The following is a 26,434-nucleotide window of genomic DNA, read 5'->3' on the forward strand; positions in this document are numbered from 1 at the left end:
GCTAGCATGGAAAACAGAATCTAAATGACGATGATATAGTTATATATATATACATATATATACAAGGTGGTACAAAAAGGTTCCTGAACTAGCTATGTTTAACAAAAAAATAACTTATTTACCTAGGTTTTAACATCATCTTCTTTGAAATAGTCACCTTGCGCAACAACACACCAGTCCCAGCATTCTGGCCACTTTTGGAATCTGGCCTGGAAGTCATTTTCTGTAAGCAAGTCAAGGACCTTCTGCGATTTGCTCTGGATCTCAACAACAGTGTTAAAACAGTGACCTTTGAGCTGCATTTTCATGTTGGGGAAGAGATCGAAGTTCACAGATGCTATAAACCTGGAGAATAGCATGGGCATGGAAGCAATACCATGTTGTTTTTGGCAAAGAAACTCATGAGTGAGGAGAGCATGGTGAAGAATCCAATTTTTTGTGCTCCATAGATCCGGTTGCTTTTGCTTAATCTTCTCCCTCAAACACTTCAAAATGTTATGGTAGAACTTTTGGTTACAGTCTGGCCCTGGGGAATGAATTCTTGGTGCACAATACCACATTTCTAAAGGTGACACTCATGTCCGGTCACTCATTGTCTTCCACTTTTGAAGTGCACTAGAAAAATTGCATACAGCCCATTGCCTTGTCACCATAAGCTTGCCAAAGCATGCTCAATATCTCTGTAGCACACTTCAAGTTTAACGCAAAGTTTTACATTGAGTCTTTGTTCCTATCCATGACAAAATCACAGACTACAAGCACACAAGTGATCACGAAAGCATAAATTTCACAACTTGCAAAGTAAACACAGCGATATCACCTGCTTCATGAAGGTTGCTGCTAGCTCTCAATGCACATGCAACTGTGTGCTGCCATCTGTTGGTGCGCTACAGAACTAGTCTGGCAACTTTTTGATGCCACTTTGTATGTATGTATGTAATGTATGTGTGTGTGTGTATATATATATATATATATATACACACACACACACACACACACACACACACACACACACATATATATATATATATATATTTATACTTTTTACTCTTGTTTCAGTCATTTGACTGTGGCCATGATGGAGTACCACCTTTAGTCAAACAAATCGAACCCAAGACTTATTCTTTGTAAGCCTAGTACTTATTCTATCAGTCTCTTTTACTGAATCGCAAAGTTACAGGGACATAAGCACACCAACATTGGTTGTCAAGCGATGGTATGGGGACAAACACAGACACACAAATACATACATACATATACATACATACACACACACACACACACATATATATACGACGGTCTTCTTTTAGTTTCCATCTACCAAATTCACTCACAAGGTTTTGGTTGGCCTGAAGCTATATTAGAAGACACTAGCCCAAGGTGCCACACAGTGGGACTGAACTCAGAACCATGTGGTTGGGAAGTAAGCTTCTTAGCACACAGCCATTCCTATGCCTACATATATATATATATATATATATATATATATATATATATATATATATATAGTTTTATTAATGGAAGAAACAAACTAATAATATTTAGAATTACAAGTAAGTGCAAGGTATGGTTAACCTAGATATCATGGAGAATAATGCTTGCTTTTGTAATCAGGAAGAGATTTAATGGAAAAATACTCCACATTATTATTTTCCATTTTCTCTCCTCAGATTACTGAAATAATAATTTCTAATATCACTAACTTGAGAAAAAAAAAAAGAAGGAAAAACTAAATAACTGTAAATGTAAAACAGTCACCCTCAAAATAACTGAAATAAAATACACCATAAAGATATGTTCTAGTTTTTAAATACTTCCAATTTATCATATTATTTCTACAAGTCATTGAAAAACAAAGACACGAAAGAACAGTAAATATTAAATAATAAATATATGTATTGAATGGTTCAAATAGTAACTTTGCAACAACCAACTTACATCAGGTGTTTTTTCATTAGTTTCTTGAGAAGGTTTTTCATTTTCTTTAGTGTCATCTTTCAAAGACTGAAATAGTAAAAGTAACACAGTTTCAAATATGAAAAACATTATTACATAAATGACAAATGTGAAGATGGCTACCAGAAAGTGATCATCAGCATTAGCATTTAACATTCACTTTTTAATTCTTGCATGGGTCAGATAGAATTTGTTGTGGCAGATTTCCTATGACTAGATGCCCTTCTTGTTGCTAACTTTCACCTGTTTCCAAGCAAGGTAATATTTTCCCATGTCCAGACACATTTTTCATGAAAGGATGGAAACAAACAACATCACTTGTATAATAAAGGCACTCATTTACAACCATCACACAATGTCTAGATAAAGGTACGCACACGACAGAATTCTTTCAGTTTCCCCTCTACCAAATCCACTCACAAGGCTTTGGTCAGCCAAAGGTTATATAATAGAAGGCACTTGCTCAACATGCTGCACAGTTGGAGTGAATCCAAGACCACATTTCTTTTCCTAGACACATAAAACTTTTGTTGTGAATGAAAGTGTACTTGCTTAACCCTTCGCAGATGGGAAGAGGTACTGACTACATCAAAACACTGTGTGTGTGGCCAGACTACGACAGAGACTGTTGCCATATTAGTGTACAGCTGCATAGTGGCTATGGCCGCAGCCTACTTTTCAGTCAGGAATCTCTGTGGCTACAACTTACATTTCTGTTTGGAATTTCAGATAAGTTAGTCTTTTTGGTTATTGTTATGTGAAGACCACAGATGCGGTTATATGCATGTGATTGATGTGTAGTCATGCATATCTCTGTTGTTAGTGTGAAAAAGTGAATATTACTTCTGCTCAGAAACTTGCAAAAGTGAACAATACTTCCACTCAGTTTCATAAACCAAAGTGATCTGTAAAAGCATGGATGTTGCTATTGAATTCTTTACAAATCTCCTCACAATCAGTATGCCTCCGAAACAAAGTCCACAGGCACAAGAAACCAGGACCAGAGTGTTCCCATCAGGATGATGATAGTGAGTTGGATTACAATTCGAGCCCAGGGAGCAACTACCAAGAATTTGACAGCGAGAGCAATGACAAACCACCACAGCCAGCAGGAATTGTTAGAGACAGTAGTTCATCCTTGGATCCTGACAAACCATTGCCTGCATATGCTGGAGGAGGGATGGGTCTCACAATACTGGTGAAACTATAAGCTGGTCAATTTCCCAAAAAAGGACAATGTTCTGAAGCAACATGGACTTGTGGAGTGGCCCAGAACTATAGATCACAATGTGGATGCATCAACCACTTCACTCCACTCCAGTTTCTTAGATTTTTCATGACACCAGAACTTGTCAAACACATTTGCACCAAGATGAATTGCACCAAGTTCACTGCAACCAATTGTCGCCCTACCAAGCAAAGTCACTCCAGGAAGTGGGCAGACATCACGCCTGATGAGTTGGACTTATTTCTGTCTTTGGTGATACTGATGGGCCTGCATTCCAAACCAGATATGAAGTTATACTGGACCAGGGACCCAGTTTTGCAGACGCCATTTTTTCATGACATAATGCCTCATGATAGGTTCAAGCAGATTTTACAAAATCTGCACTTCATTGACAACAATTTTGAAGATGACAACTAACTATTTAAATTGCAGTCAGTCATTAGTATTCTGACCGAACAGTTCAAAACTGTGTATATTCTGGACCAGGATGTTGCTAATGATGAATCTCTTTGGAAATTCAAAGGTAGACTTGGATTCAAGCAGTACAGCCCCACAAAACAGACATGATTCAGGATCAGAGTTTTCAAAGTGTGTCAGAGTGGAGGTGTTGTGTCAGGATACACATCCAATTTCAAAATATACTCAGGTCAGGAGTAGAGTGACATTCCTGTGAGCCAGAAGATTGTGTTGGAGCTGAATGAAATTCTGCTCGGCAAAGGGTAGCTGGTTCTACAGACCTAAGCTTTTGCTGTCTTTTCATTAACAGAAAGTGAATGTAGTTGGAACAGTTCATCTGAATCAGAAGGATATGCCCAAGGATCTGAATTTGGCCCTGAAAAAGGGTTAGATTCACTTTCATTTCACCACAAGTGGTTTACTTGTTTTGGTATGGAAAAATAAAATGCTAATAAAAATGTTATCCACTGAAATGTCGGAAATTGAGAAGTGCAGAAATATTGTCAGGAAACCAAATTATGTCCTCAGTTACAATCAAGGCATGAGTGGGGTAGGTTTTTCCTGTCAAATGGCCAAATCTCACTCCTGTGTTACAAAAACACATCAAATGATATAGAAAGCGTTTTTCTATTTGCTCGACCTTTGCTTGGTCAATGCCTTCCTTGCATCGAAGGTTATAGAGAGTTGAGAATGATTTCTTGATTTTTGACTAGCAGTGATCATGGAGGTGTGTAACAACCACCCTCTTGAAGGGTATATGCCACAAGGAAGGCCATCTGCTCTACTTGGTCCAGCAAGGTTGACAGGGAGACATTTCACAGCCATTAATCCCCCATCAGGGAGGAGACCATGACTGTACAGAAGATGTGCTTTTTGTACAAAGCACGGTGTGCAAAAAGAAGAACTTTGAACGTGAGCAGTGTGATGTCTCACTCTGTGTAACACTGTGTTTTCAAATATACTGCACTGAGAAGAATTTATAAATACACTGTAAAATACCTTGTATAAAAAATTACGTAGTTACTGAACGGCCTAATAGTGGTACACAGAATTGACTGTGAGTACTAAATCCATCTGCAAGGGGTTGATATTACTTGGACTAAGTGTGTCACACTTACCTCGACTCCAATGAAAGACAAATAAAGAAGTGAGGAATACCAGTTATTTGTTAGGTACAGGATTGTAACATTTCTGAGACAGTGTTCTACCATCTGTGCTATCTACACTGTCCAATATTTTATTGGGTAAGAGAGCATGGTAAAAATCAGTTACCAATTGCAAAGTAAAAACCCCTTTGGTCAAAATCAGAGAAAATATCCTTGTTATTTAATGTCCATTTTTCTATACTTGCTTGGGGTGGACAGAATTTAGTGATGCAGAGTTTCTATGATTGGATGCCCTTCCTGTTAGTAAATCTCATTTGTTTCTAAGTAAGGCAATATTTCCCATAGCCAGATATGTTTTCACAAAATGTTGGAAATGAAGACACCATTTACAATGGTGATGCTTGTTTACTTTCCACCAACCAAATCCTTTCACAAGGTTTTGGTTGGCCTAGGGCTATAGTAGAAGACACTCACCCAAAGTTCCACACAGTGGGACTGAACCCAAAACTTTGGGGTTGAGAAGCAAACTTCTTAACCGCACAGCCGCAAAATGACTCTTAGGCAAATGAGATGTAAATCAAAGAGGATATTTCACATAAACAGGCATTTTACATTCACACATTCTATTAGGCATACATACAATAAATGTCAGAGAATATAAGAAGTTTGTAGAAAAAGTTACATACCAAAACAGATAACTGGAAAAATTTGGAACATTTTAAATTCCATATTACATGTGTTTCATTACAAGATAGGAGTTACAAAGGTACACATGTAGAAAAACATGTGTAGAGCTTCCTATCCATAATTCTCAAAGATTCATATATTTTCTACATATACACCTTTGTGACCCCTGTATTGTAATGTAACACGTGTAAAGTGAAATTAAAAATATACCAAACTTTTCCAGTCTTCTGTTTTGATATATAAAAGTAATATTTAGATCATTAAATGTAAAACAAATTTATACATGACAAAATATCTCAAGTCTTCTGTACTGACAAGATATTTCCCCTCATCCTCCAAGCAAACAACAGCGGAAGAACCAGACAAGCTTTTATGGAGGATTGCAATCAAATGATGTTACACACATGACAGTGTCTTTTGTTTACGATTAGTGACTTCATGCCAAGAGGGACAAGAGAAACACACACATGCACACACACATTCAACTGATGGTCCTCTTCCAGTTTCTGTCAACCAAATTTTACTACAGCAGATGTCACCAGCCATCACTGAACTCTAAACCATATGCTTCCAAAGCAAACTTCTTAACCATATTGCATGCCATGCCATGCTTCAGTCAAATGCCAATCTGTTTCAAAAAAAGGCAGAGAGCTGGCAGAATCATTAGCATGCCGGGTGAAATGCTTACTCTCTCTCTTTTACTTGTTTGTCATTTGACTGCGGCCATGCTGGAGCACCGCCTTTTAGTCGAGCATATCGACCCCGGGACTTATTCTTTGTAAGCCTAGTACTTATTCTATCGGTCTCATTGCCAAACTGCTAAGTGACGGGGACATAAACACACCAGCATCGGTTGTCAAGCAATGCTAGGGGGACAAACACAGACACACACACACATATATATATACATATATATATACGACAGGCTTCTTTCAGTTTCCATCTACCAAATCCACTCACAAGGCTTTAGTCGGCCCGAGACTATAGTAGAAGACACTTGCCCAAGATGCCACACAGTGGGACACCTACTTACCACACAGCCACTCCTACGCCTATGCTTAGTGATATTTCATCTGTCTTTACATTCTGAGCTCAACTTCGCCTTTCATCCTTTCAAGGTTGCTAAATTAAGTACCAGTTGCATACTTGGTTCGATCTAACTGACTGGTTCCCTCCCACAGAATTTCAGGCCTTGTGCCTAGAGCAGCAAAGAATCGGTTTCAAAACATTTTATGTTCTAAATATATGTAAAGTTTTAACTTACTTTTCTAGATGACTTTTCTTTGTCGCTGGACTGTTTTTCCTTTGGTTTCTCTTCATCTTTAGCTTGGTGTCTTTCTCTTTCATTATTTCGTTGTCTTTCTTTCTCTTCAATTTTATTCTGTTGACTGTCTTTCTCCTCACCTTTACTTCTTGATTTTTGCTCACTTTTACTTTTCCGATTTTCTTTCCCCTCTGTTTTATTCCGTTTTTCTCCATCGGTTTTAATTTCATTTTCAGACTGACTTTTATGTCGATCACTTCTGGAATTGTTTTCCTTTGATCCTTTTTCCTTTGGTTTATGTTGTTCCTGGAAAAATTTAAACATATGTCAATTCATCATCATCATCATCATTTAACATCCATTCTGTTTTTTTCATGTTTTAATCTGTCAAATGGAGTTTGTTAACGCAGATTTTCTTCATTGCTATTATGTTAAACTGTCATATGTCCAGATTCGGTCAATGTGTTTTTTTTCAATATTTATTATTTTGCTTGCAATAGCTGATTCTTTTGGTCAAACTATTATATCTCCAGCTGCTTCAGATGCCAAGATATAAAATAATTGTCAAAGTGAAGTACAACGGTTTTGTTTTGGAATGGTGAAACTAATTTTTTGCTTTCTGAAAAAGCAACACTTTGGACTAACAACACTTTTGCATAATAGCAATGATATATATATATATATATATATATATATATATATATATATATGATGGGATTCTTTCAGTTTCCATCTACCAAGTCCACTCACATTGCAATTATAGATAAAAATTTCAAAATCATTTAATATTGAACATTAACTCCTTAATTTTTTAGCATTCATGATATAGCTCACATTAAATACAATGATTTATTCCTATAACAATACTAAAATTACGAGATTAAGAAACAATATTTGGAAAATTCTGATGCCAAACTAACAAATGCTGAGAGAGGTAGGAATGCAGTAATACAATTTTTCATTAACTTTATTAAGATTAGCTCATACTGTTGTCCATACTCAGTTGCTTGTCAAAAATAAACACATCTCCCTTTGTTCTGCAAAGAAGATAATGTATTAGGGAAAGTCAATGCCTTAAACAACCTTACATTATTTCAAAGAAACCAAGAAAAGGCTTCTAATAGCCATGGAACTCCTAATGTAATCAGGTTTTACTTTATATCTACAGCTAAAGTGTCAACAAGGTCAGACAAATAACATTATCTTTATGGTAACCAGACTTGGCTAATTTGTATGTTAAAGGATTATGGAAAGATAAGAACAATGCAGAGCGTGTGTGTGTGCATGCACACACATCTGTGTTTTAATTTTGAAGGACAAAATTTTTTGCTTCTGAAATAACAGAATAGATTATACTTCAAAAGAAGATTAATTCAAAACAAAGCAACAACCTGACAATACCATCATTATAATGTTCACTTTCACATACTTGCATGATTTGGAGGCAGATTTTCTATGCCAAAATATTTCCTTCATGGCTAGATGTGATCTTGCAGAATATTGGAAATAAATGACACTACTTGTATGACAATAACAACCATTTTTTAACTATCACTTGATGTCAAAACCAGGCAACATAAAAATAAACAACATACAGACAGACACACACACACATAAATTTGATGAGCTTCTTTCAGTTTCTATTTACCAAATCCACTCACAAGGCTTTGGTCGACCCAGAGCTAAGTAGAAGACACTTGTCCAAGGTGCCATGAATTAGGGAGGCAAACTTCTTAACCCTTTAACATTTAGATTACTCAGTTTAATGTAAAGCTTATTTATTCACATTATTTTGAATTAATCATGATTTATCTTGTAGCTTTGAGATTTTCATGTGATTGTTTAATTTTAGGACATTGTAGGGTTCGTGTGAGAGGCTGCATCTGGCTGGTTTGAACATAAAACAGGTAGAATACTTAGACTGGATATGGCCAATTTGAATGCTAAAGGGTTAACACAGCCATGCTGGTACCATATGATGTTCTCAGTGTTTCAATGAAGTATTATAATTTTGTGTGGTTAGAATCATTATTCAAGAATAGTTATTTGAATTAAAAATATGGCAAAATCAAAATTTGTTTTACATTGCAATAAAGATTTATTTTCTCAAACACAAATTTAAACCTTTGCCCATCCTGTGTTTCATGCGTGATATACAGGGTATATTGTCTTGGCATTCATGCAGCATACTTTTACATATTCCCAAATTTTCTCAACCACCAGAGCAACTTGGGACTTACAAAAGGAAAAGTTTATATCATCTTCATCTTTTGTTTTACGTATTTTAGTCACTAGACTGCAGCCATGCTGGGGTACCACCTTGAATTCTTAGTTGAATGAATCAACCCCAGCACTTTTTTTTTTTTTATTAAGAAGTGGTACTTTTTGTATCAGACTCTTTTGCTGAACTGTTAAGTTACGGGGGGACACAGACACACCAATACTCGTTGTCAAGTGGTGATGAGGGGACAAATACAGGGGATGTCAAGTAGTGATGAGGGGGACAAACACTACGATACACACACACACAGATATATATACATATACACATGACAAGCTTCTTTTAGTTTCCATCTACCAAATCCACTCACAAGGCTCTGGTCAGCCCAAGGCTATAGTAGAGGACACTTGCCCATGAATGTTGAGGACAAACTTATTAATAAGCTTTGGACAGACAAAGCATTCAGATTACTCCGTCAAATGTAATGCTTGTGTATTCACATTATTTTGAATTAATCATGTACTATCTTGCAGCTTTGAGATTTCAATGATGTGACTGGTTATTTTTAGATTAACATTGTCGGGTAAGTATAATAGGATGAATTTGGCCAGTCTGAACATGAAAAAGTAAAATATTTTGGCTAGATACAACTGGTTTAAGTGCTAAAGGGTTAAAGTAATATGCTGCAAACAAATCAAAACCTATCTATTTAATAATTAAACTGAGTGCAGTGCCAACAATATTTTGGTAAATCAATCTGACACATGCTCTTGAGAAGTAGGGTAAAATAGGAACACATTTTACTAACAACTCACTGGATAAAATATATAATGCATAAATGTGAAAACAGAGATTAGCTCGCCATTCAACACCTTATAGCAATAATAATCAATGACTTGAACAGATACAAGCTACCTTCCATTATTTCAACAGAAACCAAGAGGAAATTTGTAATAGCTCATAGAATTCAGTTAAAATTCTTCCTTTTGAAATTTTTGAATGCAATTATTCAGTGCTGAAATATTTTGTAAATAATTTACTTCATTTTCTGGTTGTCTTCTCTCCTTTGATTTCTCCTTTGACTTTTCTTTTTCTTTATTGGATTCTTGCCTCTTGGATCCATCAGCTCCTTTCAATACACGCTGTACATACGCATCATTATCAACCTAAAGTAAAAGATAAAAGTTAAAAAGAATATATATATATGCATACACATAGATCTACATACACACACACACACACACATATATTGTGCATAAAACAGAGTGACTCAGAAGGACTTAAATTAATTTAAATATTAGAAAACATGGTTGAGAGAAATATAAGAAAAATGCAAGGAAGTCTACAGGCAGACTGTTTTACAGATAATTGACTGCTTCTCAGAGAAGACATAATTTTCCTCTCCACTCAACACAAGTGAATTCAGCTACTATATAGAATAGTCATAAATTAGACTAAAACCATAGAAGATAGCTTAGTTTGCATATCTGTGCTTTTGACAGCTTTTCATTGGTTAAACAATACATTATGCTCAACATGACATAAATTAAAAGGACTGAAATAAATTTAAACATGAACTGGAAATGATATTTTAACTATGTATATAGAGAAAATACATCTTGTAAATGTTACTATATACTTAGGTACCATCAGAGAAAGAAAAATCTATCTTTAAGAGGTATTAAGAGAATATCAAGAATACCATCAAGGAATACTGTATGTATGTAAAAAGAATAAGTTCTCTAGACAATATAATCCTGAAACCCAGGACTTACAGAGCCACTTACTCAATTTCTGTGACGTATAATTGTCTGAGATCTTATTCCCTCTGAACCGGACACCAGTCTATCACAGGGTTACTCATTTACAGCTGAGTGGAGTAGAACACTGTGAAATGAAGTGGTTTTCTTGATGAAGAAAACAATGCACCACCCAGTCTGGCGATCGAATCCACAATCATGCAATCATGAGTGCAACACCATAATCACTAGGCCATGTGCCTTCATTAAACGTATATGTGTTACTAAATAAGAAGCTAAAGCCTTTCAAAGAACCTTTGGATATCGGTGTGCCACAAACTTCTCGGTGCTTGTGTAAAGAAAATCTGTATCTCAGATGTCATGCAATTTAAGAAACTAAAACTGAACTGAGACTTCATCAGAGATGTATATATGCATACGATTTATACAAAATGCACTGTAAAAATTATGGTCTTGTAATTTCAGGTTTCATGGTTAAGAAGTTTGCATCCCAGTAATGTGGTTTTGAGTTCAATCACACCAAGTAGCACTTTGGACAAGTGCCTTCTACAATAAGCCTGGATTTACCAAAGCCTTTAACATGAAACTGGGTAGATGGAAACAGTGTGGAAACTTGTAAGAGGGACCACCGATAGATCAAGCCACCAGTGTGAAGAGAAATTCTTCCTTTCCCCACCTACCAATCATAGAAGCTCTGAAAGGGTCATGAGAACTGGCTTTTATCTGTCTAGTTTAATTCACAACCTGATTTCCATAAGACCTATTCATCATCTGTTAATAAGAACATTAAATATTAGAGAAAATATCTAATAATGAAGTAAATGTAAACATACAATTGAGTAAAATATTATATTCTTACTTGTCTTTTTACAGCCTCAGCTAACACCTGTAGGAATTCGTTGGTTTTTTCTGGTTCATGTCCAGCAACAACTTTGGATGGCCTCACAGATAATTGCTTTTCAGTAACTAATGCTAAATAAAAATGAAGGAACTGTTAACAAGGGACTTCATACAATGAATTGTATTTTATTGAAAACCAATATAATATCAGCATTCTCATCGTTTTTACATCCATTTTTCTATGTTTGCATAGATTGGACATGTTCTCTCCAGCACAGTATCTCATTAACATTCTTTTTCATTAGTTGCATATTCTCTGCATTCAATCATTACAAATCACTGCATGCAACATTGCACTACATATTAAAGCAACACACAATCTGTCCATCAGAGAGAGAGAGAGAGAGAGAGAAAGAGAGAGAGAGAGAGAAAGAGAGAGAGAAAGAGAGAGACAGACTGTTTATATCTTTGTAGCAGGGAAAGGTAAAAGAACCCTGTACTTTTCTTACTCTGAATACTATGCACACATAAAATATATTGCCACTATTTCTAAGGTCAGCAAGGTAACAGAAATTATCAGCTATATCTAGGAAGCCTTCAGAGCACTTAAAAGAAGCAAATTTGAGGATGCTCTTACTGTTAACTACTTTAGTGTACCTGCAGTAAAAGGAGTTTTCTTTCTCTGCCAGCCTGCTTGTAATTCCATACCATCTCTTGTGTAATCATAGTTAACAGTGAATGCAGCAATTGAAATTCCTACCTAATCCTTTTCTGCATACTGAACACAGCCACTACTCAAATTGCAGAAAAGCTCTGTTTTCTTTCCTATAAATTAAAAATTTTGTCTTTGTTAAGTTTTGAGGTCTCTCACTTCTAGGTTTTAATTCCATATTTGGAATTCCTCAAAATTTTCAACAGATTCAGCTGTAAGAACTAGATCATCAGATTGCAAGACTTGCTACAGACAGATCGTTAACTGATCTGTCATGATCTGAAGAACCATTGTAACGAGAGGTAGCAAGAAATTAAATGTTGATGAGTAACTCTCAGCATGCTAAATTCTTCCCTTAATTCATTACTACCATTCACCTTACTGGTAACTTATCAGTAGATGACTTCAAGGCTTTTACACCCATTCCTCTACATCTAGTTTTGGCAGCAACTGTTAGACAACACAGAATGAAACCTGTCAAAAGCTTTCTCCATATTACTGAATGTTACAAACAGTAATCTGCACTCTTAGCTGAGAACTTCTCATGTAGTTGTACTATTAAAAAGAGTGTAACAGAGATGCTTCATTCTGGCACAGACTTGAACAAAATCTCATATAAGCTAAATATATTTCCTAATCAGTTGTGATTACAACTCTTTCTAATATGGTCCATTGATCCATCAGTTTGAAGCTTCTGTTATTACTTCTTTTAGGAACATGTTCTTTTGCTTTGGTAGCAGTTAATGATGATACAGACATCATGTCTGATACTGCCCTGTACTACAAGGTTGACTATATTTGACACAAATACATCTCAAAAATTATTTTCAGCACCCCAAAACTATCACTGCTATTATATTACACATTGGCAATATTATAGCTCTCAATTTCAATATCTGGTCCTTCCGTTTGGGTCTACTCTCTCATTCATTCTCCTCAATCAGCAACTTTTCATTGCAAAATTTCTGTGTCTTTCTTCAGAGCATCAGTGAAGCCAGCCTGTTACAATGCTAACCACCAAGCTGTTGTTGTTGCTGCTGCTCATTTTGTACTGGCCTGGAGCACTGTAAAATGAAATGTGTTGCTCAAGGTTACTTACAATGCATCATCAAGACCAGAAGCTGAGCCTATGACCTTATAACAGCATCCACTACACACACACACATATATATATGGTTGTTAGACTACCCTCACAGAGTCCAACCCACACTGGTAGACTATGTGTGCAACTGAGTACAAAGCCAGAAAAGCCCAGGTGCGCATGCACACACACACATACACATAATCATGTAACTGGATGATCATTGACTCTTCTGAGTTCATCTGCCATTTGGCGGGCCTTGTTTTACATCCCATAGGGTGTCCCAAAACAACTCTACTCACTAAAGAGGCTTGGTAATGTTGTCAGGTTAGGTACCAATGATCCAGCCATGCAATAGGTTGTATAGGTTTACATGTTATCAGCAGCACTTAAGAGTGACATCACACACACACACACACACACACACACACACACACACACACACACACACACACAGCTTTCAAATAAATAAAAGTTAAACTTCCAGCCCATATTAGATTATAATAGGACATATGTGGAAGTTAACACTTACAAACAATATCAATTGCTTTCTGCAAGAACTTCATTTTGCTTTCTTTGTCCTGAAAAGAGACAAAAATAATATTGTCAAAGCTCATCTGGATTAAGTAAAATAGCAAACAATTTTCTATTTCCATTTCGTTCTGAGAATGAATAGCATTTAAAAGCTTCAATTGACCAGGTACAGGACATAATTTTTAGAGTAAGTGGATATAATTGGTTACATTCATTTCATTATATTACTGGAACTTATTCTATAACCCACCCCTAATAACAGGGATGGAAGGAAAAACTATCCCAAAACAAATTGAATGCCAAATAAACATTTTCAACACCTGTCTCTTCTTATTTTCAATCAAGGTTCAAAAGTTGCCAAAGCTACTTGAGACATTTATGCTGTGTATGGAAAAGGCACTGTTACTGAAAGGACTGTACCGAAATTGTTCTCAGGCCTAAAAGAAGGGATATTTGACATTACAGACTCTGCATTCCAGCTGACCAGTTCAGTTCAATGAGAATCGATTGAATGAGCTCATCCACAGGATTCATGCCATTCCACTAGAGAATCAGCCCATTATATGGGATGCTCTCATGATAACATCATTCATCACCTTCACTCAATGGATAGGTGCCAATTGGGTTAACTCAGTGCATAGGTTCAACCTGTTCTGAATGAAAGAGACAAACTTTAGCTCCCATGTCACTAATTTGATAAAAAATCTTATTCAAGAGCTCAGGTGAGACATTCTACTGCACCCACTGTATTCTCCTGATGTAGCATTATCAGACATCACCCCTTTTTAGTCTCTCTCCAACAGTCTGTGAGGCATTTCCTTCAAGAATGACAGGGTTAGGGTTAGGCTTGATGAATTCTTCAAGTCAAGACCTGGTGATTTATATTGTCAAGGTATTGACAAGCAAGTGGAATGTTGGCATGAAATCATGAACAATGAAGGAAAATATATTATTGACTGATCTTTTAAAATTGTTGATGAAAATTAGGGATTAAGATATATGGCAAAAATATATATAAATGAGTGAATTTAACACAAAACCCAGTATATTTGTACATTGAACTCTTAAGAGACTAAGAATTGTGTCTTCATTCCATTTGCAATAACATACTTCTGTGAATCTGGATTCAGCTCTCTTTTGTCAAAATAAAATCTAGGAATCAACTGAATCCACAAGTAAACCTGGAGATCATAATCAACAAAAAAAATTCATAGTGATGAATGGAAAAGCAGGAACATAGAAGTCATTGAATTTCATCATTGCAACTGTGATTGATTTTTCTTTTTTTATTTTTTATTACTAATTACTCAATTTACATTTGCATTTTATACAGTCAAAAGATTATTTTTCCAAGTTCTATTTGTTCACCCATAGCACTGCATGTGATTCAATTAGTTATTAGAAAATTGACATTTTTATCTTAAAATGTGATATTAGTTTTGGAAGAGGTATGAAAATTAATCAAACACTTTAGAGGGGTGTGAAGTATAGAAAAGATAAAGAACCACTGCAATGCATCAACAAGCCGCTGTTTAATTAAGATCATTCTTAAATTCATTCAATGGTTACAAAATGAAGTCCCTCTATTCCTAATTAATTCAAATCTCATCTCTTAAAAATTAAGGCTTATATGAGAGAATGTTTGAGAGAGAGAGTAGAAGAGAGAAAGAAGGAGAGAGAGAGAGAGAGAGAGAAGGTGATGAAAAAACCCTCCAGATCTAAGTTCTCAATCTCCAATCTCAGAATAGAAAATGTAACGAACTACAATTGATTAACTGCTTCTTCCCTTTGCACTTATGGTTCCAGATTAAATCTCATTGTGCAACACTTTGAACAAGTGTCTGTTCTCATAGCCTTAGGTTGACCAATGCCTTGTGAATGGAATTTAGTAGATGAAAACCGTGCTGACACTCATTGTGTGTGTGTGTGTGTGCAGAAGGGGAGAGAGAGAGAAAAGGAAAGAGGGAGGGAGGGATGTATATCTATATCAATAAAAGTGATATACACACCGATTAGAAAATTGATATGGCAGACCAAAATATAATATACTTTGCGGTATTTTTTATGCTCAAGTTATACAACCGTTTCATTGTCATTTATCACCACAAAAGCATTCAGTCAATGATTGATCAATTAGAAATCTATAACAGACCAGTAACAACACTATGGTACACAAACTGCATGGTGTATAAAAAAAAAAAAATACAGGTCAGATGGATAAGGATAAAAAGGCTAGAGGTTTAACAAACTGTCATAAACGAAAGGAAAGGAGGATAAAGAGAAAGAAAGATAAGATGAGGAGGCAGAAAGAAACTGAAACTAAACAAGTAGATGGATACAGATAGATTGACAGACATAGATTGACAACTAACAGCATAGCTGAATAGTGTACCCCAGTATGGACAGGTAACAGAAGTTGCTTCCAAATATGTTGGAGTTTTGTTTCAGTCCAACTGTACAGCACCTTTGACGAGTGTCTTCCATTAATAGCCCTGAGCTGACCAAAGCCTTGAAAGTAAATTTGGTAAATGGAAACTAAAAGAAGCCCATCGTACTATTTCTATTGGTCACTTTTTACTCAACCACTAGGTTACAGGATGCAAACAAACCAACATTGCTTGACAACTGGTGTAGGTTTGTTTACATCCCTGTAACTTAGTGGTTTGCCAGAAAGAGACTAACAGTAAAAGTACCAGGCTTAAACGCTTTAAGGTGGTGCTTGGCATGGCCACAGTCCAAAGACTGAAACATCTTCAGTGTCTTCCACTATAGCCCTGGGCTGACCACAGCCTCAAGAGTAGATTTGGTAGAGAGAAACTGAAAGAAACACAGCATACTTATTCTATTGGTCACTTTTGCTGAACCACTAGCTTACATGAATGTAAAGAAATCAGCACGGTTTCACAACTGGTGTTGGTTTGTTAAAATACCTGTAACTGAGTGGTTTGACAAAAAGAGACTGATAGTAAAAGTACCAGCCTTAAACCTTTTAAGGTGGTGCCCTGCATGGCCACAGTCCAAAGAGTGAAACATCTTCAGAAAGTGTCTTCCACTATAGCCCTGGGCTGACCAAAGCTTAGACAAGATGGAAACTGTATGGAAGCCTATTAAGTGTATGTATGTATGTGCCCCCACTTGACAAGCATTGGTTTATTTCCACCCTGGTAACTTAGTGGTTTGACAAAAAGAGACCAACAGAATAAATACCGGACTGTAAAACAAGTACTAAGATGAAAATGCTCAATTAAAACCCTTTAACCCTTTAAGGCAATGTCCTAGTGTGGTCACTGTCTAATGACTGAAACAAGTAAAAGATAAAAGATGCTACTCACTACCTCAACTCTAAAACCAAGAAGACCAATTTATACATCAGCAAAAGAGAACTTAAACATTAAGGAAGCATGGAGTGATGTTTGGAAAGAGCACTGCCCCAATGATGGAGACCTTGTTGGGGCCCCCATTGAACCACTGCACAGTCTCTAGGAGTTAGTTAGAAGACAATGGATATATGCAATTCAGATGCAGTTAGGCTGTAGTAAGAACAGCAGCTAATTTGCACTGATAGAACAGTGAGCTGACAGAATAATTAGCATGCTGGACAAAATGCTTAGTATTTCTTCCATTTCTTTATGTTCTAAGTTCAAATCCCATCAAGGTGCTTTGCCTTTTATCCTTTTGGAATCAAAAAATTAAGCCCCAATTATGTAATTGATGTAATCAATTTATTCCCTCTGCTAAAATTATTGGCCTCGTTCATAAATTTGAAACACTCCATATAGATATTGTGAATCCCCCGTGTGACCAATATGCCAGGTTTCTCTCACAAAATACAAACCACTTCATGTTGCATTGGCCAAAAACTTTGATCTCTGCTAGTAGTGGTGGTGGATATGAAACAGTCCATGAAGCTGGCAAAACATAAAATAACTGGATTTTGAATGTAAATTAGATGTGTGAGTCACTATATGAAATAATAACTCAATAACAAAATACAGCAAAAACAGATAGATTGCAAGACAAACAGAAGGATAGACAGATGGTTAGGCGGCTGAAAGATGGATGATTGGATGGACACACAGACAACACTTAAACTAAGACACTACCAGCACAAACCACACAGAACATCTACCCCAAAGGTACTTCATGCATCTCCAATAATTGTTTAGAAAGTTACAGCAAATACCAAATAATTTTCATGCTAAATAATGTACTCTTAACGATGAATCTGTGTTTTGTAATCTTATTTTAGTTTACAATGGTTTCCTATCTTTTGATAGTGCTTCTCAACAAATTAAGTTGTCCTAAATACCATCATCAAAACCTATATCAATATGTGTCATATACATTTAATACCCTCAAAGCACAGTCTATATATTGTATTTAATGTAAATACAATGACATTCAAACTTTCACTAAAACTAAAAGTTTGAATGATAAATGCTTAATGTGGTGATAAGTGCATGACCTATACTGTTTCATATTAATTCTGGCAGCAAAGATGATAAATCAATAAGTTTATTTAAATCACAACTTCAAGCAAATAATTTTCTAAGTTATCCCACACCCATTGGCTCTTTTCTCAAGTTCTATATTTTCATTATAGGTGGCATGAAATTTTGAAACAGGTCAATGCCAGAAAATATCCAATAACCCCAAAGGATATTCAAAGATAGACAGATGTACAAGAAAGTTTTTCGGAAATAATTCTTAGAAATGAAATAAAAATTTTGCTTTTAGGAGCATTTTGAAATAAGAACAATCAGAAGCATTACTACCACCACACATCATCATTGCTTTAGGCAAGAAATGATAGGTATAATTACATAGACTGAAACATATAGTTAGTATTTACTTACACTAGTGGAATTTGAATGTGTCAAATTAGAGGGTAGACAATCTGCTCCCATTTTCTACTATCACTCTAATAATTCTACATCATCATCATCGTTTAACGTCTGCTTTCCATGCTAGCATGGGTTGGACGATTTGACTGAGGACTGGTGGACCAGGTGGCTACACCAGGTTCCAATCTGATTTGGCAGAGTTTCTACAGCTGGATGCTCTTCCTAACGCCAACCACTCCGAGAGTGTAGTGGATGCTTTTATGTGCCACCGGCACGAAGGCCAGTCAGGCGGTACTGGCAACGGCCACGCTACCTACAACTTATATAAAAATTTCTTGATTAAAAAGTACTGTAAAAACCCATGAAATTTATGCACTTTTTTCGCAAAGACAAAAATAAACTTTAGGGAGTGTGTAAATTACATGAGTTTCAAGAATTTATTTAGAAATTTTTTTTGTTAAAAAATGACATACATATGTAAACATTTGCACTGGAAGTTGACCCATTTAATGTCAGAATAGGTTTTTACAGAAAAAATATAATGAAGTATAATGCTTATTTTTTCTGTATCAAATTTACTAAAACCATTAAATGGCGAACTACTTTTCAGAGTCTGACATTCAAGCTGATAATCACGGTCCGGGCCATATTTTACTGCATCTAACGCCAACGCCAACATCATAATTCATCCTTCATCATCATCATCATCATCGTTTAACGTCCGCTTTCCATGCTAGCATGAGTTGGACGATTTGACTGAGGACTGGTGAAACCGGATGGCAACACCAGGCTCCAATCTGATTTGGCAGAGTTTCTACAGCTGGATGCCCAACCACTCAGAGAGTGTAGTGGGTGCTTTTACGTGTCACCCGCACGAAGGCCAGTCAGGCAGTACTGGCAACGGCCACGCTCAAAATGGTGTATTTTATGTGCCACCTGTATCCTTGCGCATGTAAACTCACTAAGTAAATATGACTTAGCGCTCCTGCAGAAACCTTCATTTACCTTATACGATGTTTAATGTCGTTTCACATTCATGTTGAATTATGCAGCAATCTTATGTTCTCTTCAAAGAACACTTGTATGTATAACCAGTTCTTTTGGTATAGTAGATTTTTGTTATTCTTGTTTATGTCTCCTCACAGATGTGTATATTCTAACAGGTTGCTTCTTAAATTTTGCACATATCTTGTTTAATAAACACCGAGTTAAACTTGCAAAGCTGTTTATTTTCTCCTTTCGATTTTTAATATTTATTTTAGCTGGTTACCAAACTATCAGTTTGGTCTCCCAGCTGAAACGGTAATGACAAATTTTAAAGTTTGCTTGACACTTTATAAATGCGAAAAGGGATTAAAATTTTGATACTGAATATCAAAGGTTCCAACAAGAATAGGCAGAAAATCAGAGATTGAGACAAGAAGACACTTTCGACCAATCAGATTTCTGCTTGCATAATCAGTTTGATCGGTCACCTTCCTCTGCCGGTTGAGTAAAGTGTCATCCCAGCTGATGTTTATAGGTAATTAAACTTATTTTGCAACACCTGTGTGTATTTATCTGCTTTGTTTTTGTCGATAAGAATTATCAACAACTTTTTCTGTGATCGTGATTTCAGAAGACATACAGAAGTATGCTAAAGATCAGACACAATCTCTTGTGGGCAAGAAATGTAAAATAAAGTTTATTATAAACAATACAAACACTTCGTAATTTAATAGCTTTCAATATGATACCTGTTAAACAAAAATTATTTTTATTTAATGAAAATTTAATAAAATCTAATCATAAGCAAGTGAAATTATACTAAATACAACTAAATTGAAAACCTTTTCCTCCTGGCCATATCGGCAAATCTGAAAACTTTTGGGTGTGAATTTTACATGAGTAGAAGCATTTTTTAACAATTTTTATCCTGAAAATCACCTGCGTAAATTACACAGGTGCACAAATTACATGGGCTTTTATGGTATATTACTACTACTGACAGAATTGTTAGCATGTCATACAAAATGCTTAGCAGAATTTCTTCTAGCTACTTACATTCTGATTTCGAATTACGCCAATGTCAACTTTGTCTTTCATCCTTTGTGGGGGCCAATGAAATGAGTTATAATTGAACACAGGGATTGATGTAGTCAACTCACATCATACCCCAGAATTGCTGGCCTTGTGACAAAATTTGAAACAATTATCATTATTATTAGTATTAAACAGGTCACAAAAATAATTACAAAACCAGGAGGGAAGTATAAATATGTACATACATATATGTGTGTATATATGTACATATGTTAAAGATAATATAAGAGGTGGTATCAAACAGTTCCCAGACTAGTTCTGTAGTATGCTAACAGATGGCAGCACATGGTTGCGTGCACAGTGAGAGCTAGCAGTGACCTTCATGAGGCAGTGTGCTGAGTAATATCACTGTGTTTACTTCATAAGTTGTGAAATTTGTGCTTTTGTGATCATGTGTATGCTGTAGTCTACGATTTTTGTTATGGACAGAAAGTTGGTACAAAGAGCCAACATGAAATTTTGCATTAAACTTGAAAAGTCTGGTTTCAAGACATTGAGCATGTTTTGATAAGCTTATGGTGACAAGGCAATGGGTTGTATACAATGTTTCAGGAGACGCAGGCACTTGAAAAGCAGAAGACCACCCCTAGAAGACGATGAGTGATCTGGAAGACCTGGAAATATGGAGAAAATTCATCAGCTTGTGCATTTGTGCATGAGGATCGTCAGAGGACAATCAATGACATCACTGATGTTGTTGGTCTGTCATATGGGTCCATGTAAGCAATCCTAACATCTGAAATGAACAAGTGGCATGTTTCTGCCAAGTTTGTCCCCCACTTGCTGACCACTGAGCAGAAAGGACATTGTGTCAGGGTCTGTGAAGATCTCCATCAGCGTGCCACTGAGGACATTTGGTGAAAGTGACTGGACCTTTGGAGCATGATGAACTGAATTCTTCACAACGACAATGTACCCTGGCACTGAGCTCTCCCCACTCATGAGTTTCTCACCAAAAACAACATGGTATCGCTTCTGCACCTGCCCTATTTACCAAATTTAGCCCTTGTAAACTTCCATCTCTTCCCCAAGATGAAAATGCAGTTCAAAGGTCACCGTTTTAATACTGTTGTTGAGATCCAGAGTGAATCATAGAAGGTCTTCGACTTGCTTATGGAAAATGTCTTCCAGGCCAGATTCCAAAAATGGCAGCAACACTGTGACCAGTGTACTGTTGTGCGAGGTGACTATTTTGAAGGATATGATGTTAAAACTTAGGTAAGTAGGTCATTTTTTTTTATTAAACGCAAGTAGTCCAGGAACTTTTTGATACCACCTCATATTAAAACAGGTTAAAAATTATCACCGAAAATAAATGCAAATTAATATAAATAAGCGAAAACCACCAACTAGGTAGGCCAGGCACCCTACAACTTGGATCATCTCTAGGAGGGAGAGGAATAGTCACTTAGACCAACTATAGTATTTGACTGTTATATTATTTTATCAACAAACATGGAAGGATGAAAGGCAGAAATTAACCTAGGTAGTATTTGAACTCAAAAAAGAAAAGTTAAAAAAAAAAAGAAAAGAGCTGAAATAAACACCACAAAACATTTTGTCCGATGTTCAAATGACTTCGTTAAGTCTCTGTATAAAGGTTGAGAAAAGAGCACCAGATTAATATATAATATCAAACTGAATAATAACAGACATTACTACATCATTGCTCAGAAGACTATTCATTAACAGCAACAAAATATCAACAAAGGAAAACAAACAAACAAACAAGTAAACAAACCAAAAGAAGTGGAAAAATACCCATTTAGGTAATACATCAACTTCTTATTTTAGATTTATATAATTTTGTCTAATACAAATAATGTACTTTTAAAGGTTGTACTAATTGTTGATTAGCTACCAGATGTAAACACTCTAATGAAGATCCTGACAAATCAATACTAGACAATGTCACCTAAAATAAAGTATGACAATACAATACAAAACAAATACTGCTTCATTTCACTTGTGAAAAAAGAATGCAAATTTCAAAAAATTCAGAAAACTAAATGTGTATTATCAGAAACAAAAGTAATAACTGATGAAAGTAAAAAAGATGACAAGCTAAATAAAAGAATAGCCATTACTCTTCAAATTCAACAAATAAATATGAATAAATATGAGAAGAAAATGTTGCCATATTCACACAGGTTAGTTTACAGGTATATTGTACCTTCTAAATAAGATGACCAGAGCACACACTTATAATCCTTCGTACTATAGGGACAAGACATGAAATTTTTGGGTAAGGAACTAGTTAATTACATCACGCACACAATAAGCTTCCACACAGTTTCTGTCAACTAAATTCATTTACAATGCATTAGTCAGTCCAGGGTTAGAGTAGAAGACATTTTCCCAAAGTACTACACAGTGGAACTGAACCTGAAATCACAAGCATCTTAACCTCACAGCTACAGCTGTGTGCATAAAAGAAAACTTGAAGATAGACTTAGCATAAACGAAACACAAAAGCCATAAGAAAGCACAACAAAATATAAAAGAAATAACATTACAAGGCACAATAAAGTTAAAACTTAAAACACTCATAAAATAGCAACAAAAAAGTCAAATCGGAATTACAGAACTACACGAATGGAAAATATGAAAAGAAGAAAACCTGATGAAGATCTAAGAGTAGAACAATCTAAAAGTGGTAAGTTTGAATGTAAGAATAAGATAACAACAGAAATAGTTATAGAATCCAAATCGATAAATCTTTCAAAAGATGAGCAAAACAGCCACCCAAAGTTAAACCTTAATGATAAAGTATAAACAACAATAATAAGATAGGCAAAATGACTCACCACAGACATAGTGAAAACAGATGTGAACATCAAATACCACCTGAATAAATCAAGTAATAAATTCAGTATCTGCAGATGTCAGAAAGAAGGGTGGATACTTCCTCAAAATTTCTTGTAGAAGAACATCTAAACCCAAGTAAATAATGTGCAAAGCAAATGCATAATCAAAACAAGTGATCCACATAAATAAATAAAAAAAAGAATGGCCACAAAAAAAAAAAAGAAAGAAAGAAGTGAGATGACATTTCTAGGAACAAAACAAACAGTTTGACTCCAAACTGAATCGATTTTACCAAGACGCAGGTAAAAATAAACAGAAATAAATGCAGTGCCAACAGCAAGAGAATTAGTAGGTTTTAGGGGAAGAATTTGAACAAGATACATTTGCAAGGGTGAGAATGTTAAAACCAGCAAAAATGCAACTGCAGAATAATTGTACAAAGAAATAACGACTTGAAAAATAGTCCAGATAACAGTGAACAACTAGAGAGCAGATGGAAATGACAAACTTCTGGTTAAAATATCTAATAAGCATTCACAAATTACTTGCAAAAATATACACTTATCTACAGAGAAAACCAGAAGCATCACTAGAATGCTTTACTAAGAAAACAAAGCAAAAAAAAAAAAAAGAAAACGATCTTAATCCTTAAAAATTGATGACACAACTTAACTATCACCAAAGCAAAGAAAAATTACAGGCTATAATTTATTCAATAAGAGCCTCAATATTGTAAGAGATAAATGCTCACATGAGGGAAAATACTTTGAAAATGAAAAGAGCGTTGCAAAGGTTCATACTAATGTAAAGATCAGCTATTAATCAATAAAGTTTTATAATTGAAGAAATGTGGGTCTGAGCATGGATTAATTAACAAATTATTTTTGATATTTTCCCCACTTGTATTCTAGAATTGTTGTTCTGAATAAGAAAGGATGATTAACAAACAGGTATATCAAAAGATAACATGAGTAAATGGAAAACAATTTTACCAATTCGAAGAGAGAGAGAGAGAGTTGTAACAATAAAAGTGATTCTTAACAGAAGAGAAATATTCTCAAGGAGCTCCCCATCTCCATCCTTTTCCTGTATCGACTTCAATACTACAATACTGTTCAAAGAAAAACAATAGAATCCAAGGAAATTAGTAATAGTCTGTACTGGAAAATAAGTAGTTCAAATTTATTAACTTTGCAAGCTTTTGAATCTAATGAGGAATAAGGAGAAAATAACTAGAAATAGTTACAAAATGCTTTTACAATCTTTATGAAATCTAAAAAATAAAAAAAGACAGGCTGAGGTGGTAAACAGTTGTAAGGAGGACAGAGAATCTATTAAAAAATTAGAGAATCTATTAAAAAAAAACCCAAAGCCAAAATTTAAAACAGGACTGCAAAATGTGATGCTATGACATAGCCAAGAAAATTCTCTACATGGCCAATAGATTAGGCAGAGTGGAAGTGGTTAAAGAAAATGCTGAAATGCACAGGACTCAATGCTGAGTCTAAATTTTTCATAGAGACACAAGACAAAAGTTTTCCAAACAAAATTCATTAAAAAAACTCTGCATCATGAAGCAAGTTTTCACACAACACAGTGAACAACTTTATCTCTACCTAATAATTTGCAAAAATTTATGTCTCAAAATTGATTGTTGCCAATAAAAGTTACGCATTAATCTGTAAAAAAAGAACCAAAGATTTTCTATTATTTCTGGCTGTCCACATTTTTATATAAGTCAAACATTTAGCTAAGATACAGCATTGGCAGAGAAGTACAATGACCTCATTAAAGCAATTGATCAATCACAAATAGCATGTGGTCAAAAACCAGGATGCCATCATGTGCAGATATCATGCACATGGGGAAAGCTGTCCAAATTTCATCAACTTTCTATATAATGCATGTCATCCCTTCAGCAATTTTTTTTTTTCTTCATTCAATAATGATAGTTGTTGATTCTGCAGCAAAGTAGCTGAAATTCAATTGCAAATACAGTGAATTATCATCAAAACTGAGATGAATATTCACCAGAATATTCACCATTCCAGCCCAATAAGTGCTAGTGATGATGGTGGCAATAGTTGAGCCAGTGTCAGAGGTAGCTGTGGTGGAAATAATAAAAGCGTTGTTTATATTTCACTTGGTCTTTGCAGCTATTTTCATTGCTTTCAGTAAAAGAAACACTGCTAAAAGACTGAAGACCACAAGTGCAAAGTATAGAAGTAGTTGTTGCAACATGATCATGGCTATTATGTCTACAAAAACTTTCTTTCCCATTGCAGGCTCCTGGTATAGCATGAGTGATGACTAGCAGGTTTGTCTTAAGCAGAGTACTTAAGGATGAAATAGTAAATGTTGGCACTCCTTCGCTTACGACGTCAAGGGTTCCAGTTGATCCGATCAACGGAACAGCCTGCTCGTGAAATTAACGTGCAAGTGGCTGAGCACTCCACAGACACGTGTACCCTTAACGTAGTTCTCAGGGATATTCAGTGTGACACAGTGTGACAAGGCTGACCCTTTGAATTACAGGCACAACAGAAATAGGAAATAAGAGTGAGAGAAAGTTGTGGTGAAAGAGTACAGCAGGGTTCACCACCATCCCCTGCCAGAGCCCCGTGGAGTTTTAGATGTTTTCGCTCAATAAACACTCACAACACCCGGTCTAGGAATCGAAACTGCGATCCTATGACCGCAAATCCGCTGCCCTAACCACTGGGCCATTGCGCCTCCAAAATAGTAAATATACACAATATATAAAATATATTTTTAAAAAATCAACTTTGCAAATAGTTTCCTTTTAGCTGCCAATGTTACTCTTTTCCTTTTAACTTTTGTAACTGTCTTCTTTC

At 35.6% G+C, this 26,434-nt stretch overlaps 1 protein-coding gene across 6 annotated transcripts in view; it reads right to left on the reverse strand.

Moving 5' to 3' along the window:
* Nucleotides 1–26,434, reverse strand: part of LOC106877218 (intraflagellar transport protein 54) — a 293,932-nt gene that overhangs the window by 137,543 nt on the left and 129,955 nt on the right. For 5 of the 6 annotated variants that reach the window (XM_089354120.1, XM_089354119.1, XM_052968703.2 and 2 more), the window contains 5 exons: nt 13,844–13,892; nt 11,538–11,650; nt 9,959–10,084; nt 6,698–7,003; nt 1,939–2,004 (listed from right to left, as the gene is read on the reverse strand). In XM_089354120.1, coding sequence (XP_089210246.1) covers nt 1,939–2,004; nt 6,698–7,003; nt 9,959–10,084; nt 11,538–11,650; nt 13,844–13,892 — 660 coding nt within the window. Of the gene's footprint in view, nt 1–1,938; nt 2,005–6,697; nt 7,004–9,958; nt 10,085–11,537; nt 11,651–13,843; nt 13,893–20,732; nt 20,854–26,434 lie in introns of those variants that run through there. The other variant, XM_089354121.1, reaches the window with a different exon arrangement.

This window comes from Octopus bimaculoides, chromosome 6, assembly GCF_046866305.1.
Source record: "Octopus bimaculoides isolate indiv1 chromosome 6, ASM4686630v1, whole genome shotgun sequence".
Taxonomy (NCBI): domain Eukaryota; kingdom Metazoa; phylum Mollusca; class Cephalopoda; order Octopoda; family Octopodidae; genus Octopus; species Octopus bimaculoides.